The sequence below is a fragment of the Erpetoichthys calabaricus genome, chromosome 17, assembly GCF_900747795.2.
Source record: "Erpetoichthys calabaricus chromosome 17, fErpCal1.3, whole genome shotgun sequence".
NCBI lineage: Eukaryota > Metazoa > Chordata > Cladistia > Polypteriformes > Polypteridae > Erpetoichthys > Erpetoichthys calabaricus.
In genome coordinates, this window is record NC_041410.2 from 55,921,144 (window position 1) to 55,939,093 (window position 17,950).

General features: G+C 38.7%; 2 protein-coding genes across 3 annotated transcripts in view; both read right to left on the minus strand.

The window, feature by feature from the left end:
* sec11a (SEC11 homolog A, signal peptidase complex subunit) overlaps positions 1-13,753 on the minus strand; it is a 50,581-nt gene extending 36,828 nt beyond the window's left edge. The window contains exon 1 of one of the 2 annotated variants that reach the window (XM_028822902.2): positions 13,553-13,753. In XM_028822902.2, coding sequence (XP_028678735.1) covers positions 13,553-13,603 — 51 coding nt within the window. In that variant the 5' untranslated portion in view covers positions 13,604-13,753. Of the gene's footprint in view, positions 1-13,357; positions 13,496-13,552 lie in introns of those variants that run through there. The other variant, XM_028822903.2, reaches the window with a different exon arrangement.
* The window catches only part of LOC127526110 (craniofacial development protein 2-like), a 1,015,936-nt gene that overhangs the window by 822,120 nt on the left and 175,866 nt on the right, over positions 1-17,950 (minus strand). The window lies entirely within an intron of this gene.

Genomic DNA, 17,950 nt, shown 5'->3' on the forward strand with positions numbered 1-17,950 from the left:
AATCCCTTGTAGACCATCCACGGAAATCCTGCATGGTTCTGGCGCCACTGAAGACGTCACTTCTGGTCTTGGCATATAAAGCCACCATCTTTAACAACCAAAGTTAGTTCTGTTTTGGACTCAGACTTGTGAATATCTTGCAATTACTTAGCCCTTTAGCAGCCAAGGTACATTATACAGGTGGCTGCCCCAAACCTTTTTGATGACTGTGTGTCATTTTTGTGACTAGTTCTTTATATATTACTGTGGCACTCGGCTGGGGGTGGTACCCAGGCAGGGGTTGTGTGGCACTTGTGTAAATAGTTGTGGACTGTAAATAAACATGTGTTCAGTGACAAAATGATGTCTGCCTGTCTGTGTCCGGGCTGTTCCCCACAATATATATATTTCTTCTGTAATTTGTACTCCTCTATTGGAGTTTGAGGTTCATGGCTAGCTTAATAGTTTTGCCAGTTAGTACATACATACATATACATTATGAAAGATGAGAAATGACACTTTTTTTTTTTATGTATGGCTGCAGATTGGTCAGCGTGCACCTCTGTCCATTGCTGAAAAGTGCTTACATTTTTGGAATACACACAACTTCTGCCAATTTTCTAAATATCACTAAAGACTAATACTAAATTAAACAATATGAATATCATGTGTGCCAGTTTTAGTATGTGACCTATTCAAAGAAAAAAAGCAATGAGAAAGAATCTCCTCAAACACTGAAATCTCAAAAACATACATATACACAAATACAAACACACAGACAGACAGACACACACACTGTATTTTATAAAGCTGCACTGAGTAAACTCCTCCAAGTGATGCAACTGCTAGGTTGCTATAATCTGTGCCAGAACATTCACAATTAGAAGCTCCTTCATATCAGACAAACAGGAATAGAGCCTCTATGCTTAATAATTCTGCTTTGCTGAAAGACAAAATATATCAATGAATGAAAAGGTTATGCTTAGTTATCTTAAATGCACTTGTATTTAATAATTGTTAGATGCTATGAGACCTTCTTTGGAGAATAATGTTGTTATTTTCCCACATATCTCTCTAAGATGTTAATAAGCATAGCTGCTTATGAAATGTAAAATGACTACATTCCACCCACTCAAGACCAGAATAGCAGAGGATGAATGAAGCTAGGTGGATGAAATTTCCACATTTAGCAAAATTATAGTAGAGTGAATACAGTCTACACTCCATTCTAAAGCACTTTCTCAGCTGTGTATTTAGTAGTTCAGCAGTGGCACATTCATCATTTTCCTTCACTGCAACAAAATTATCTTTTAGAAGGAAACACTTTTTCAAAGGTAATATGCCAGTGTAGGCTGATGTGCTATACCCAACTATATGATGATTACACAATGCACTATTTACTGTTATTTAAAAGCATACTGTCAATCTTAACATGCATTTATTTTTTATTTTAAGTGAAATGCTCTACACCAAATTTGAGGTAAATAGTGCCAAATTCAGTGATTTGCAGAGCTAGGTTCTGTGTTCATGCCACAATGACCCTGAAATGCAACAGACAGTCAGACAATGGAGATCATTTTCATTACTACTTATTGAGAATGGGACAGCATAGCACAGTGCTTAGGACAGCTGTCTCTCAAATCCAGAATTCTAGGTTTGACATGTTCTCCCTGGATTGGTGTAGGTTTCCATCAGCGTACTTCAGTTTTTCTTCCATAGTCCGACAGGCTTGCATGTTATTTTAATTGGCAATTCTAGATTCAAACCCTGTGTGACTATGACTTTGTGCAAGAGTGTGCCTGGAACAAACTGAAATCCCATCTAGAACTGCTTTTAGGCTGTGGTTGCCCTGTGCCCTATTTTGACATAAGAGGGTTTGAAAATATTGTCACATTTGACAAAGGATAAATGCCACAAAAATAACACAGCCAATGCAACCCAACAACCCCACAAATTCATTGCACTTGTACATCTCTACATTAAACTAAATTGACCAAACCCTGGATAGAAACCTTTAAAGTATACAGGGAATAAAAAAGGATGTATTGTGGGCTGCTTACAGACTCACTATTTTGTACTTTTTATTTATTTATTTATTTACACTTGGTCAAACTAACAGCAAACGATGAACTAATGCTGGAATATTGGAATAATGTTGGAATATGAAGCTTTAAGCAGGTTAATGCCAATGTCAGAATTACTTTAATGAAGACCAATACTGCAAAGCACAAAATGCTAACCATACTACACAATTGGTATTTGCAGATCAGAATAAAATCGTTAATGTAGGCCTGAGAAACCTGAACTGGATAAAAAAGGTTTAAAAAAAAAAAAAAATGTAAATATATGAACAGTGGAAGAAATATATATCAGTAGCAGCTGGAAAGACAGTGTGTGTATTTCTAACCAGCTTTGCTTAGAATTATGGCTCACTGTTCTGTACGAGCTTTTCCAATACGTTTTTCACCAGCTTGCTGTGTACCTATATATGACAGTACAGTATATTAATTTCCTTCTAACTTTCATGATTACAGTTAAACTCCATAATGTGTGAGATAAAGACATTTTTTTCTTGATTTACCCCTCTGTTTCACAGATTAAATTTACAACGGGGTTAAAAGTGTACTTTTCAGTCTTTAATTTAAGGGATTTGATTACATTTTTGGTCACAATATGTAGAAATTACTACACCTTTCACAGCACCATAATGTTTGGCACATAGCAATGGTAGGTACCTTAAAGCAGACATATCTGGCACTTTGTTGCATATCCATTGCATGCAACGACTGTTTGAAGTCTGCCACAACATCAACTGAGTATCTTCTCTGGTGATGCTCTGCCAAGGCAAACTCTTTACACATGGCACAGCTAGATAGCCGATTCCCCATGTTTTCAGTAACCATGGTGTGAGACTGTACGTGTACTGTAATATGGTTATTATGTCCAATCTACAACTGTTTTAATGAATCATTCCAGGGGCCATTTTAAAACAGTTTAGATCAAAGGCACAGGCAAGTGATTAAAGTGCTGGCAAGTTATTTTGAAAGAACCCCTTCATATTACACTCACTGTTGTAAGCAGTTGAGTCAGATACAAAATGAGTGCATATACCTTCCATCCATCCATTTTCCAACCCGCTGAATCCGAACACAGGGTCACGGGGGTCCGCTGGAGCCAATCCCAGCCAACACACGGCACAAGGTAGGAACCAATCCTGGGCAGGGTGCCAACCCACCGCAGGTGCATATACCTTCTATATTTTAAATACTTCATGTAAAAAATTGCCAGAGAACCCCTAATAGCCTATTATCTGTGCTCAACAAAAACTCTGTCATACTAAATTATATTAAAATATGACCTATATATAACATGAAGAAGAGATTTGTGCTATATGCCTTTTAAAGTGATAGCACCTCCAATTCAGCAAAAAAGTTAAAAAAAATTAACACTCAAAACTATATTTAATATTATTCCTATCTGTTTATACAATATATATATATATATATTTTTTGTTCTTTATTTCGCCTTATACAATTTCTTGTATTAGAAATTTGTTAGTTTTCACATACCCCTTGGGGTCAGAGCGCAGGGTCAGCCATTGTACAGCGCCCCTGGAGCAATTACAGGTTAAGGGTCTTGCTCAAGGGCCCAGCTGAGTAGGATCTCTTTTGGCAGTGACGGGGATTCGAACCAGCAACCTTCGGGATACCAGCGCAGATCCTTAGCCTCAGAGCCACCACTCCGCCCTGCTTGCTGTGTACCTACATATGACAGTACAGTATATTACTGTCTGTATACTCTGGTCGTAACCGATTTGGTCGTGACCCAAAAAAAAAATATACCATTGCCATAGCTGTCTGCTCTACTACCACATCAAAATCCACTATATGCAAAAATCTGTTATTTACTTTTTTTTTTAATTTACCAATTCACACAGTTATTATTATGGTATTTAAATTTATTTGCTTACCATATGCTTCTATGCAGAGTGACTTATGAAAGAGGGCAACATAATCAAGTATACATCAGTCTGGAGGACTTTTTAGGAACAAGTATTACTGGAGGGCGGCACGGTGGCGCAGTGGGTAGTGCTGCTGCCTCGCAGTTGGGAGATCTGGGGACCCGGGTTCACTTCCCGGGTCCTCCCTGCGTGGAGTTTGCATGTTCTCCCCGTGTCTGCGTGGGTTTCCTCCGGGCACTCCGGTTTCCTCCCACAGTCCAAAGACATGCAGGTTAGGTGGATTGGCGATTCTAAATTGGCCCTAGTGTGTGCTTGGTGTGTGGGTGTGTTTGTGTGAGTCCTGCGGTGGGTTGGCACCCTGCCCGGGATTGGTTCCCTGCCTTGTGCCCTGTGTTGGCTGGGATTGGTTCCAGCAGACCCCCGTGACCCTGTGTTCGGATTCAGCGGGTTGGAAAATGGATGGATGGATGGAAGTATTACTGGACAAGGTTACAAAATAAAAGCTGATTACAAAATCCTAACTACTAATACTGGTTAGACAGAAATGAATCCAACAAGAAAGTCTTCAATTGCATCAAGAGACACATTATGGGAGTCAGAATTTTGAATGGAAATCGGTATTCCACCAACTAGGAGCTACACATGAAGAGAGTCTGAATTGAGATTTGATGCCACACTGAGGTAGCATCACCAGACACCATTTCTCAGCAGACCTGTATGGTGAGGAGCACAGGATCTCACAATTGTTTTGCTTAACATTTCTGTTACTGTGAGAAGAAGTTGCACCATGCAAAAGTTTGGTCACCCCAAGATATTTGAGGTCTCAGATAACATTTAACAAGGTCTCAGACCTTAATTAGCTTGTTAGGGCTATGGCTTGTTCACCGTCATCATTAGAAAACCCCTGGTGATGCAAATTGCAAAGATGTATAAATTCTCTGACTCCTCGACCCTTGTCCCAACAATCAGCAGCCATGGGCTCCCCTAAACAGCTGCTTATCATTCTGAAAAATAAAATAATTGATACTTACAAAGCAGGAGAAGGCTACAAGAAGACAGCAAAGTGTTTTCATGCAGCGGTTTCATCAGTTCGTAACGTTATTAAGAAATGCCATTTAACAGGAATGGTGCAAGTCAAGTTTAGGTCTGGAAGACCAAGAAATTTTTCTGAAAGAACTGCTCCTTGGAATGCTAGAAAGGCAAATAAAAATCTCTGTTTGACAGCAAAAGACCTTCAGGAGGCTTTACCAGACTCTGGAGTGGTAGTGCACTGTTCTAGTAGGCAGTGACACCTGAAAAGAGGAAAAGAACACCTCTCCAACTATTAAGCATGGGGGTGGATCAATCATGCTTTGGACTTGTGTAGCAGCCAATGGTTCAGGGAACATATCATTCATAGAGGGAAGAATGTATTCAAATAAATACCAGAAAATTCTGGATGCAAACTTAACACCATCTGTAAAAACGTTGAAGTTAAAAAAAAAGGATGGGTCCCAAACAAGATAATGATCCGAAACACCTCAAAATATGCAATGGGATACCTAAAAAGGTACAAGGTGATGGCTTTGCCATGGCCCTCACAGTCCCCGACCTAAACATCATTGAAAATCTGTGGAGAGATTTCAAAAGAGCAGTACAGTGGAACCTCGGGTCACAACTGTAATTTATTCCAGAACTCTGGTCGTAACCGATTTGGTCGTGACCCAAAGTAATTTCCCCCCATAGGATTGTATGTAAATACAATTAATCTGTTTTAAAGATTTTTAAGCACAAAAATAGTTAATCATACCATAGAATGTACAGCGTAATAGTAAACTAAATGTAAAAACACTGAATAACACTGAGAAAACCTTGAACTGAGAAAAGTAACACTGCAAGAATTCACGCTACGAACTGATCGCTGTAAACACTTTAATGAGTTTTAAGCACAGGGAAAAACATGAACATTTGAAAAATCCGTAATTTAATAAACAACCAAGAAAAGTAACATTACGAACCGATCGCTGTAAACAGAAGTGAAGTGGATGTTAAAATCCAATACAAAAAAGTCTTCATTAAATACAATGAGGTTAAAACAATGCTCAAATTAGTCTCTTTAAAAACAAGCCCGGTGCATTCTTTAACTGCCTTCTCGTCCTTGCGCGGCCAGCTCGCTCACTCGCTCGCACTCTCTCTCATGCTCACTGCACAAGGAATGCACAGGGAGAGACTGAACACGTGTGGAAATCATCGGCGCGTACGAACCAGAAGGGAAACTGGTTTGTTCGTCACCCGAGTGTGTGGTCCTGAACAGATGCGAAAGTTTGGCGAACTTTTTGGTTGTAACCCGATTTGTATGTGGTCCGAGACGTTCGTGTCCCGAGGTTCCACTGTGCAAGACAGCCCAAGAATCTTGCAAAATTAGAAGCCCTTTACAGGGATTAGTGATGTGCAGAGGCTTGAAGATGCCCTCATTATATGCCCCCTAAGGTGAGGTGCTGTCAAAGCGAATGGTAAAGAAAGCATATAAATATGATAAAGAAAGTCATATTAAATAAGAAATAAACACTTTATTCAAATTAAATATTCATTTAAGATCGTTTCCCCAAATTAGATCTCCTCTCCAAAAACAATTGTACTACTTCATGTTTTACATCATCTGTGAGGAATTCTTTCTCAATGCTGATTAAAGCCAGGTTGGTCAGGAGCTCTTTTGACACGGAAGATCTCAGGTGAGTTTTCATTAATTTTAATTTTGAAATGATCTTTTACAACTTGCGATTGAAAATGTGATGGTAAGCAGTAATCGGTACACAATGCAAATCATCGGAAAGACATCCCTTCCAAACTATACTAACTACTGGAGAATAGTCCTTAGGATCAGGGGGAACTGCATTCTCCCCAGGTCGAAGGAGCATCACAAAGTCAATAATTTCATCATATAATTGAATTAATGTCACGTCATTATTATAGTAATCTGAAAAGGCTGAACATTCCCTTTTTAATCTGGTTCTTTTTCGTCTTCAATTGTGCCTGAATGCAAATCCAGAAAAAATTAAAATTGGTTTCGAAGGTCTTGAAGACAAACACCGCGGTCTTCAATTTCGTTTTCAGTCAATTCATAATCTCTACCATAACTCTATTAACACTAGAAATACCAGAGCCTACGAAAAAACTCGTAGATCCGTCCCATCTTAAATCGCTTCTTAAATCCATTCGCACCTCTCTGCCAGCGTCTTTTGTCCTCTAAATGTGCAGATAAAGACAAGCTGCAAACAGCCGACTATTCCATCCCCCCACCGACTTAGAACGTGCACGAACTAGTCCCAGCTCATGCCTTGATTGATTATCTGGGAGTGGAGTTTTAGAGTGGAAATAATAGATCGTTATTTGGAACACACGCATTTCATGTGTGTTCCGTTTTCTACAGTAATCTGTGTAAACACATTTTTAAAACAAACGTTTTTTATATAATAGTAGTAAATGACAAAATGTAAGCATAAACTATATAATGTATGAAGCCTGAAGTCAAAATATCAAAGAAACACTTTCACGTAAGGTACAAATATAACAGAACAAGTGCGCTTTTATTCAAAAATATAACTGCAGAAAAAAAAAAGCTGTCTTACTGTGCGACATTGACATTAATTTACTACGACGGCCCCGTGGCGCAACAGTATCAGTTGCTGACTGGGAATCAAAAGGTCACGAGTTTGATCCTACTCGATTCCCTTTTGAGAAGTGAGCTGCTCTTATTTTTACTATTTTAGAATAAAAAGATACATTTGATTTCAGTCTGTAACAGCCGGTGTAATTTATGATATTTGTAAAGGTTAGCTTTGTTTTTGTTTTTATTCACTTTTCTCTCAGTCGCATTCAGGATCCTTCCCTACCCCATCTGACACTACTGTTTTCACATAAAGATGCGCTATAGCTCTGCAATGTATCACGATACATACAACCACGTATTTTTTTTTCCCCCAATCTTGCCAGTCCCCACATGTTCCTGTATGCTGTTTCTTTTGTACTCCAGGACATGCAGAGGAAAGCATAGTAAAAAGCAGCAACTTCAGCGCTATATGCAATCATCAGACACTCCCCATCTGACACTGCTGTTTTAACATAAAGACGCGCTATAGCTCACCCAAGCAGCGCCCTTCCTATATTTACGACATGTGTACTTGTGTTGCAGTGTACACACCTCTCTGTGCTATGGTTCCTATTACACTGAACAAGAACCTGTAATTTGCAGCTCTATTCATTATCTCAAAACAAATATATGTGACGTTTTGAAGAAATCATTTTATGACGCGAATAGTACCAATCAGAAAACATCGTCGAAGTAATGCAATATTATTTGAAAACGAACAGCGTCAGATTGGGTGTGATTTATACTGGCGCTGTTACTTAGAGTCAGATCAGAAGCTGAATAAGCTCCTGTTCTGACTCTAAGTAAAAAAGCATGAATTAATCAACAGAAATAACCGCGATCGACATTTTAAACTTAACGATTTACAGTGCATACCAATTTATAAATTTTACACTTCCTCCCAAGCGGGGAATCGAACTCGGGTCTCTACGACGCGGCAGGGCTGCCGTGGTCTGAGTCAGCAAATCTCAACGTCACGCCACGGAAGGTGTTGTATCACCCTTGAACCTTTTGTGAAAGTGTTTATTTGATGTTTGGCCGTCAGGCTTCACACATTCTATAGTTTATGCCTACATTTTGTAACATTTATTACTAAAATATGAAAAAGTTTCTGTTTTAACAATGTGTTTACACAGATTACTGTAGAAACGGAACACACATGAAATGCGTGTGTTCCAAATGACGATCTATTATTTCCACTCTAAAACTCCAGTTCAGTCACTCTCAGATAATCAAACAAGGCATGAGCTGGGAAAACTTAGTGAACGTTTTGCGATGGTGGGGGATGGAATAGCCGGCTTTTTGCTGCTCGTCTTAATCGGCACCTTTAGAAGACAAAAGAGAGGTGAGAACGGTTTTAAAGTGGGACGGATCTACGAGTTTTTCCGTAGATCTGGTAATTCTAGTGTTAATTTCTTGTTGTGCTGTCAGTCCACTATCTCCTGCTGATTCTCACTGGATTATTCTTCTTCTCCCTTAACACGTTCACTGCACATACGGGACTGGGGGAGGGAGAGGGAGCGGAGCATCTCTCTTGTGCTAAAGCCCTTTTTAAGGTCGTTTGACACATGGGTTCAATTTCCTGTCCCATGTGAAATAAACAGTTTTCATAATGTTTTCAAGGGAAGGCCTCTTTTCGCTGCACAGGGCCCGGTCAGGCCCGGTGCGAGCACTTCTAGCACTTAGAAGTCATACTGCTTCACTTAGAATAAGCCAAAATAATTTAAATTTTTTCATATTAAATTTAAATTATCTTCAAAACAGAGCTCTCGTAGAGAACAACACTCTTTGGATTGGATGCATCCCCCAAATATGGATGCCAGGGGCCATCGCTTTTGCGGTACGCCACTGGCAGGGATGAATGCGTGAAAATACCTCAAGTAAGAAATGAAAGACTCTTAGCTGGCCACAATAAGTGTTTCAAAGCTGTGATACTTGCCAAAGGGGGTGTTATTAAGTACTAACCATGGCAGGTGCCCAAACTTTTGCTTCAGACTCTTTTAATTATTTTGGTATGTTGTACCTGTGAATGATGTAAATAAAAATGTAATCTTGTTTAAAATATTAAAGAAATGTGTCAACATTAACTTCACATCTTTTGGTGATCAGTTCATCTTCTGCTCACTTTACTATTCACACTGACAGACATTTTAAGAAAGGGTGCCCAGACTTTTGCATACCACTTTCTCTCTCTGTTTATGGGTTTGTGTATATATATATATATATATATATATATATATATATATATTTCTCTATGATAAAAAAAAATCTTGGGGAGGGAGATGAGATGTGGTCTTCTCGGAAGACAATTTAAAGTCCCGCGAGAAACACTTTAACTTTCTCACAGCTCTTAAAACAACAACAAGAGACAAGCAAAACACTCAGCTTGCCAGCAGCAAAAAGCCAGCAGATGATCCAACCTCTTCTCCTTAGTGTGCGTTCATCCACCTTGCCCCCCCACTCCCCATCACAACACGAGCGGCAGAGACACGAAGTGGCAAAAGGACAGCTGCTGTACAGGCTTTGAAATGATCGGGCAGCAAGACAAGCAGATCAGGCAGATCACCAGCAGCAGAAAAACCAGTAGATGATCCAACTGCACTCCTTAGCGTGCGTTCAGCCGCACTCCCTTCACAACACGAGCAGCGTTATACGTCCTGCAAGAAAGAGATGTAACCACGCTTGGGGCCAGAAATAAAGGACAAGTATTGTTTTTACAAAAGTTTTAAAGTAAAAGTGAAAATAATGCATATGTAACAATTCCCATGAAAATAACAATCTCTTCAAATTGTATATCCGGTAAACCAAACGCGGGGGTGGGCAAGCAAAGCGAGTAGGGGGCAGATCCCCCTAGTATATATATATGAGAGAGAGAGAGATACATACACACACCTGTGATCTCCGTAATGTTTAGGACAAAGACATTTTTCTTTGATTTATCCCTCATTTCACAGTTTAAAATTACAAATCAAACAATTCAGTGACAATTAAACAGCATACTGCAGAATTTCATTTAAGGGTATTTGCATACATCTCAGTCACACCATAAAGGAAAGGCAACACTTTTTATACATAGTCCCCGATTTAAGGGCGCCATTAACGTTTGGGACAATTGGTGTCACAGATGTTTGTTTTTTCTCAGGTTTGTTTCACTGCTTCATTAGTGTAGTAACTGAACAACTTGGCTTGTTTCTATCCTTTGGAGACTGCAGTTGCCATTGTTTAACATGAGGACAAGAGCTGTGACAATGAAAGCCAAAAAGCCACTATGAAGCTGATAAACCTCATATATAGAGAAAAGAATAAAACCATTACAGACATTAGTAATTCCTTATGATTACCTAAATCAAATGTATGGAATATCATCAAGAAAGAGCACACTGGTGAGCTTAGTAATTGCAAACGGACTGATAGGTCAAGGAAGACCTCCACTGCTAATGACGAAAGAATCCTCACTGTGATAAAGAAAAAGCCCCAAATGCCTGTCCGACAGATCAGAAAAAGTCTTCAGGAGGCAGATGTATACGTGACAGTGACTGCTATCTGAAGAAGACTAGAGAAATGAGAACAGAAATGAGCCCACACAGCAAGATACCAACCACTACTTAGTCACAAAAACAGGATGGCCAGATTACAGATTAGAAAGGATTTAAAAGAGCCTGCTGAATTCTGAAAAATGGTCTTTTGGACAGATGAGACAAAAATGAACCTGATCAGTATGATGGCAGTAACAAAGTGTAGAGATGAAAAGGAACTGCTCAAGATCCAAAGCAGACCACTTCATCTGTTAAACATGGTGGCGAGAATGTTATGGCTTGGGCATGTACTGTATGTCTGGCACAGTCACACTAATCTTCACTGATGAAGTAACTGCTGACAGCAGGGGCACAGTGAATTCTGAAGTGTAGAGAAACATGTTATCGGCTCAGGTTCCAGTAAATGCCTCCAAATTCATTGGAAGGCACTTCATCCTACAACAAGATAATGATCCTAAACATACAGCTAAGGCAACACAGGAGTTTTTTCAGAGAAAAAGAAAAAGAATGGCCAAGCCATTCAGCCGATTTGAATTATATTGGGCTTGTCTTACATATGCTGAAGAGAAAACTTAAGAAGCAAGCCCCCAAAACAAGCAGAGGATGGAGATGGCTACATTAGAGGTTCAGCATCTGCCCATGTTTATCAATCACAGATTTCAAGCTTCAATGCTTTCATGCAGGGTATATCAACAAAGTATTCAATATGATGCTTTAATATGCCTACAATTGATAAGTCCAAAACAGTATGGTGCCCTGATATGGGAGGTCCATTTATAAAACAATGTTGAAATATCAACATGGCGTGACCAAAATGTATGCAAATACCCTTAAATTATAGTCTGTAATGTGCACTTTAATCATGTGTGAATTGTAATTTTAAATCAAGGAAAAATATGTCTTTGCCCCAAACATTATAGAGGGCATACTAAATGAACTTAATACATATTACTACCATTGTTACTTATATGTATTTATTGTTTTTGTTATGCAATGTTATGGTTTTTTTTTTTTTTTAAACATAATTTGTTATCGTCTCTCTTACCATTAAAATAGTTGTCCAACTGGAAAATTCACCCTGTCCCTTATTATTTTTAATAGTGCTTGTGACATCAAATCCTTTTTTCAGACTGGTATCAGTATTCCCAGTAGGTGTATACATACTTAAACTACTGCAATATTACTGCATCCAACAAACAATCCAGATCAAACAGCAGGCGTTTATCAATCTAATCTAGTACAGCATATATGTAACGCTGAATGTGTGTTTGTTCATATGCTAATCCACACCGATAAACCCATCTCTTCCATATTTTTCAAAGATCCCTATTTACAAATTGCAAGATCGCAGGCTGTTTCATCCAAAATGTTTCCTCTCGAGAAACTTTAATTAGCGACTGCACCTGCGCTTTACCAAAGTAGTGTCACCAGTGAGCATTTTTGGGTCGTGGCACAGGTATGCAAAGACGCCACCACGGTGGGTTTAGTTAGGCAAGTTTGGTTTGAGACCAAGTCTGCACTTTATCCTAGCGGGGTGTAAACATATAAATTAGGTGTTTGTGCTACTGCGATTAAACAAAGTTTACTTTTCAGTAGAAATGTTACTGTCTATCTAGGTTCAGACCTGCACACACAGGTAAAGATAATGGATGGCGATTCTTCAATAATATCCTCTAGCAATCTGCTTAATCAGGCTCTTAATTCATCTGACCTTTCGACTGAACCTCTTGGTAAATTTATGGTTAATAGTTTAATACGATGAACAGCTCTTCAGTCGAAATGATTTACTATGGGGTTGAAACTCCTAACAGCTTTGCGATTTGAACCTTATTAATGGATAATGGTATTCATAGGAAAATAACGCTATTTTTCATAACCCTTAACTTTCAACTCAACTACCTATCTATCTAATCAGTATCCCTTGCAACTCCTTAAAGGCACATGCACTCAGCTCTCATTAGATACTGATTATTCATGTACTGCAACAACGCTCTTTCTTTTAAAAATAATCGAAAAAACTGGATGCGAATAATTCAGTTTTCTTAACGTATCAGTAGTTGGTGCAGGACGCCTAATAACGGAATGTCTAAAGAGTTACTCAGAAGTCAAAGTACACCGTTTTCTTATTAAACTGGTCTTTTATGCTTTGTTTATATCGAAGATGAGAAATGCTCACACCGGATAACGTGATAGCAATTTCAAATAAGCATGGCAAAGAAAGCTCGCTAAAAAAACAAACTGCATTTATCTTACCTAAATGAGAAATACTAAACAGACCACAAGAAATGTCCTTGCTAGTTGCATCTATTTTTTTTCCTGACATAATGCATTCCTTTCATGTTTCGAACACGTCTGCAAATCCACTAACCAGATGGGATCGGGGTATCCGCTAAGGCGACGTGTATAAAAGAGACCGCGGCCGTTACTACTTTTAAGTCTTCTACCTACCTGACGCTTATTCATCCGCCGCACATCGTCCAGGAAATCCAGCGAAAGCATGTTGCACAAATAATGCAAAAGAAACTGCGAGCGTAAATAAAAAAATAAAGTAATATAAAATATTAAATAGTTACTGTACTATTTTGTCAGAGAACGAGGTAATATGCGGAAGCAAAAGGGACTATTCCGGTTATCGGGACCGGTAGCTCCGCCTCTTCCGGTACTTTATTGTCACTCATTCTTTCTGCGCGGACCAGAAAGTTACCGTACTTCTTTTAACGGACTCCGCTCACTGAAGCCTGGCGAAGTCGAAATCGAGAGCTCAGCATTGAAAGCTTCAAACTACACCTTAAATCTGTATCTTCTGTATCTTTTACATACTAAAATGTTTCATGACTTTTATCTGTCTTTATTTATAGAAGTTAGTGAGAAGTCAACTAAAATGACACCTTTTTGCGTTGCCTCGCAAGCTTGCACATTGTAATCTTTTTAGTTAGCCAATAAAAGGTGTCATTTTGCTTGACTTCTCACTAGATTCATAATGGCTAACACGGTACAACGTACTACTACTACATTTAAAGAAGTTTAAAATGTTTTATAGATACAGGGAGATTTGTCTCTGCGTTGCATTACCGTTCTGGTCGAGGTACAAGCCAAATGAGGTGTTGTGTCTATGTGAGGGCCAGAAGTGCAATAAAATGGACAACAGATCAAAAATTTCAAAGGGATTAAAAAAGCAAGAATACCTGGCCAGAGCAGTCCTCTCATGTCACAAAAATGTACAGATAAAGCTGACCGACAACTTTAAATCAGTCAGTGTGAGTGTCTGGGTCGGCTCTTGCCTTGCCTCTAATGCTGCGGGATCAAGCCTGTAGTTGAGTTGAATAAAGGAGACTGAAAGATGGACTATATGATTGAATGGGTGAATTTCATGACATTGGTATCCTGCTGTTATTTCCCCATCAATGCATTGAAATGCTTTTCTTAAGCAATTGCATTTATTGCAATCAAAGGTTTTACTGTCATTTCCAGCCTTTTTAAGTGAAAAAAATGTTCAAAGAAGAAATGAGATGACAGTCCCGTCTTTTGATAGAAAACGCATACATCATGGAGATGTATTAAGAGGCAAGCAAAACAAATCAAAGTTGTTCTTGCAGTTCTAGTTAGGTTTTTAATATGAAGTTCAAATCCTGTACAAAATCTGAAATGACTCCAGGTATCAAGATGTGTTGTTGTCAGCTAATTGCTGGATGTCAAACCTGGAAATATATTGCAAGTGTTCCTTTAATAACACATAAGATACAAGTGAGGTACTTTACACATGTTCTCTCTCTCTTACTGTTTTTGGGCCTTACCTGATGTGTGTTAGGCTATGTACTCTGCTTACATGTTCTAATCAGTGGTCAAGAGGCTTCCAGGTAGATGATAAATTTACAAACTAATTAAAAGAAAATAGGACACCTTCTCTTATATCATTGCAGATCAATTTAAATATCTAGGGGTAAACATCACAAGTACACATAAAGCTCTTTATCAACAAAATTTCGCCGTCTGTATGGAAAAAAATTAAGGAAGACTTGCATAGATGGTCAACCCTTCATCTCACTTTAGCTGGAAGAATTAACATTGTTAAGATGAATATCCTTCCTAAGCTTCTCTTTTTATTTCAAAACATTCCAATATTCATCAATAAATCGTTTTTTAAGAAATTAGGTTCAACCATAACTTCATTTATTTGGAACTTAAAACATCCACATATCCAAAGGGTGACCCTACAAAGACCTAAGTCGGAAGGTGGCATGGCTCTACCTTTCAGTTTTATTACTGGAAAGCAAACATACAAACTATAAAAACCTGTACACGGACACAAATAGATGAACATACACAGGCTTGGTCCACAATAGAAATAAAATCCTGCAGTACTTCTTTATATTCCCTGCTCTGCTCTCCAATAAATGCAAGTTATCGCCAATATACTAACAACCCAATTGTGCTTCACTCACTCGGAATATGGAACCAATGTAGGAAGCATTTTAAGATTGAGAAGCTTTTATCTGTGGCATCTCTGAAGGAGAACCACCTTTTTCAACCCTCTCAAACATATGCAGTTTTTAATATCTGGAAAACATTTGGGATTAAATCACTTAAGAGATCTGTACATAGACAACGTCTTTGCATCCTATGAACAATTACATTGCAAATTTAACTTTCCAGCAACACATTTTTTTCCACTATCTTCAAATTAGAAACTTTGTTAAACATAACTTGCTCGATTTTCCTCATCTCCCACCTCCCTCTATGCTGGAAAAAATATTGCTCAGTCTTGAGGACTCAGACAGCATTTCTGCAATATATAAAACCATTGTACAGTCCCTCCCTTTCAAAGATCCAAGAGGACAGTGGGAAAAGGATCTCTCACTCAACATCTCCGAAAAGGAGTGGAAGATAGCAATGCAGAGAATTCACTCAAGCTCCATATGTGCAAAGCATACAATTATTCAACTCAAAATTATATATCGAGCACATCTGTCTCATTTAAAATTGTCCAAAATGTTTCCAGGGCAAGATCCAACCTGTGAACACTGCAATCAAGTTCCAGCCTCACTGGATCACACGTTTTGGTCCTGCACCAAACTAACATCATTCTGGACCAACATTTTTAAATGCCGCTCAGACAGCCTTGGGGTCACAATCCCTCCTAATCCACTAACAGCTGTGTTTGGTGTACTTCCAGATAGGCTTAAAGTGGAGAAGGACAAACAAACTGTAATTGCCTTTACTACACTAGTGGCACGCAGACTTATCCTGCTCAAGTGGAAGAATCGTAACTCACCTATTCTAAGTCAGTGGGTAACTGATGTTATATATTATTTAAAATTGGAAAAAATCTAATTCTCACTTAGAGGATCTGTGCAGAACTTTTTCAAAACCTGGCAGGATCTAATCAATAACATTTTAGAATAAGCTTTTAAAGCACTGAGGAAGCAGATTCTCTCCCCATTTCTTTTTCTTCTCCATTTATCTTTATTTACTTATTAATTCATCTATTTACTTATTTTTACTAGCTTTAAGTTTTACTCTGCTGGCCATGCTCTCTTTCTCAGGGGTGGGGGTTAATTGGTTTTCAATCCTGTTTTTGTAAAAATGGATCTATTTGTATGGAATGTTGTGTGATTACAATAAAATTATATAAAAAAAAAGAAAATGTAACACAAACTATTGAGGAAGTTAAGGATTACCCCTTTGGTATTTTCACAAGCTAGATTTTTCTGATTTTATGAATATAGGAATGTAGCAGTATTTATAGACATCCTTAGGAAATATCTAAGCCACAGACATACTTTTTTATGGAGAAACTGAATTTAGTAAATTTGGTCTAGATAAACATTTGAACTGGAAATCTGTCCAGGCTTGGTTTTTAACTTAGACCCAATGCTCCCTGGATAGATCCTATCTTTCCTTGAAACCTGTATTAGGTAACACAATCACATGAATTGATGGAGACATGATAAACTAATGGTTCTTATGTTTAGCTCTAGGGGTCCACTGTAGCTACACATATTCATCCTAATAAACATCTGCTTGGTAGTAAACACATACTGTAATTGTTTCAATGTCATTTCCCAGTGTACGATCTCTCTTTTAGTATGAAAATGGCAATTAGGATACACATCTTATTGGTTGAGTAATGCACTTGAGAGGCCACATCTGAAGTAACTTTTGAAGTTTTAACTTCCATATTGCAAATGCAGTACAACTGTGCTACAGAAAGTCCAGAGAAGACATCCATCCATCCATTTTCCAACCCGCTGAATCCGAACACACGGTCACAGGGTACTGCTGGAGCCAATCCCAGCCAACACAAGGCGCAAGGCAGGGAACCAACCCACCGCAGGACACACACACACACACACACCCACACACCAAGCACACACTAGGGCCAATTTAGAATCGCCAATCAATCAAACCTGCATGTCTTTGGACTGTGGGAGGAAACCCACGCAGACACGGGGAGAACATGCAAACTCCATGCAGGGAGGCCAGAGGAGACATATATGACTAATTTTGGAATTATAGGCTATGAGTAAAAATAATAGTTAAAACTTTTAGATGCATCAAGTGTAAGGCTGGAACCAGCCCTGAATGGAGCACCAGTCCACCCACTCACACATACTGTCGCTCTAGTTGCCAGTTGGCTTCAAGTGCACATCTTTCAGGGGAAGAATAAAAGACCCAGGAAAAAAGTTATACATGCAAAGAGAACATGCAAACTCCACACAAAGAGGACTGGGCTGGGATTTGAACTTGGGTCTCTAAAGCTGTGAGGCAGTAGTATAAAATGCTAAAACACTTTAGAATATTTTCAGTTTACACACATGGAGATTAAGAAGTGTTATGATTTAAGTT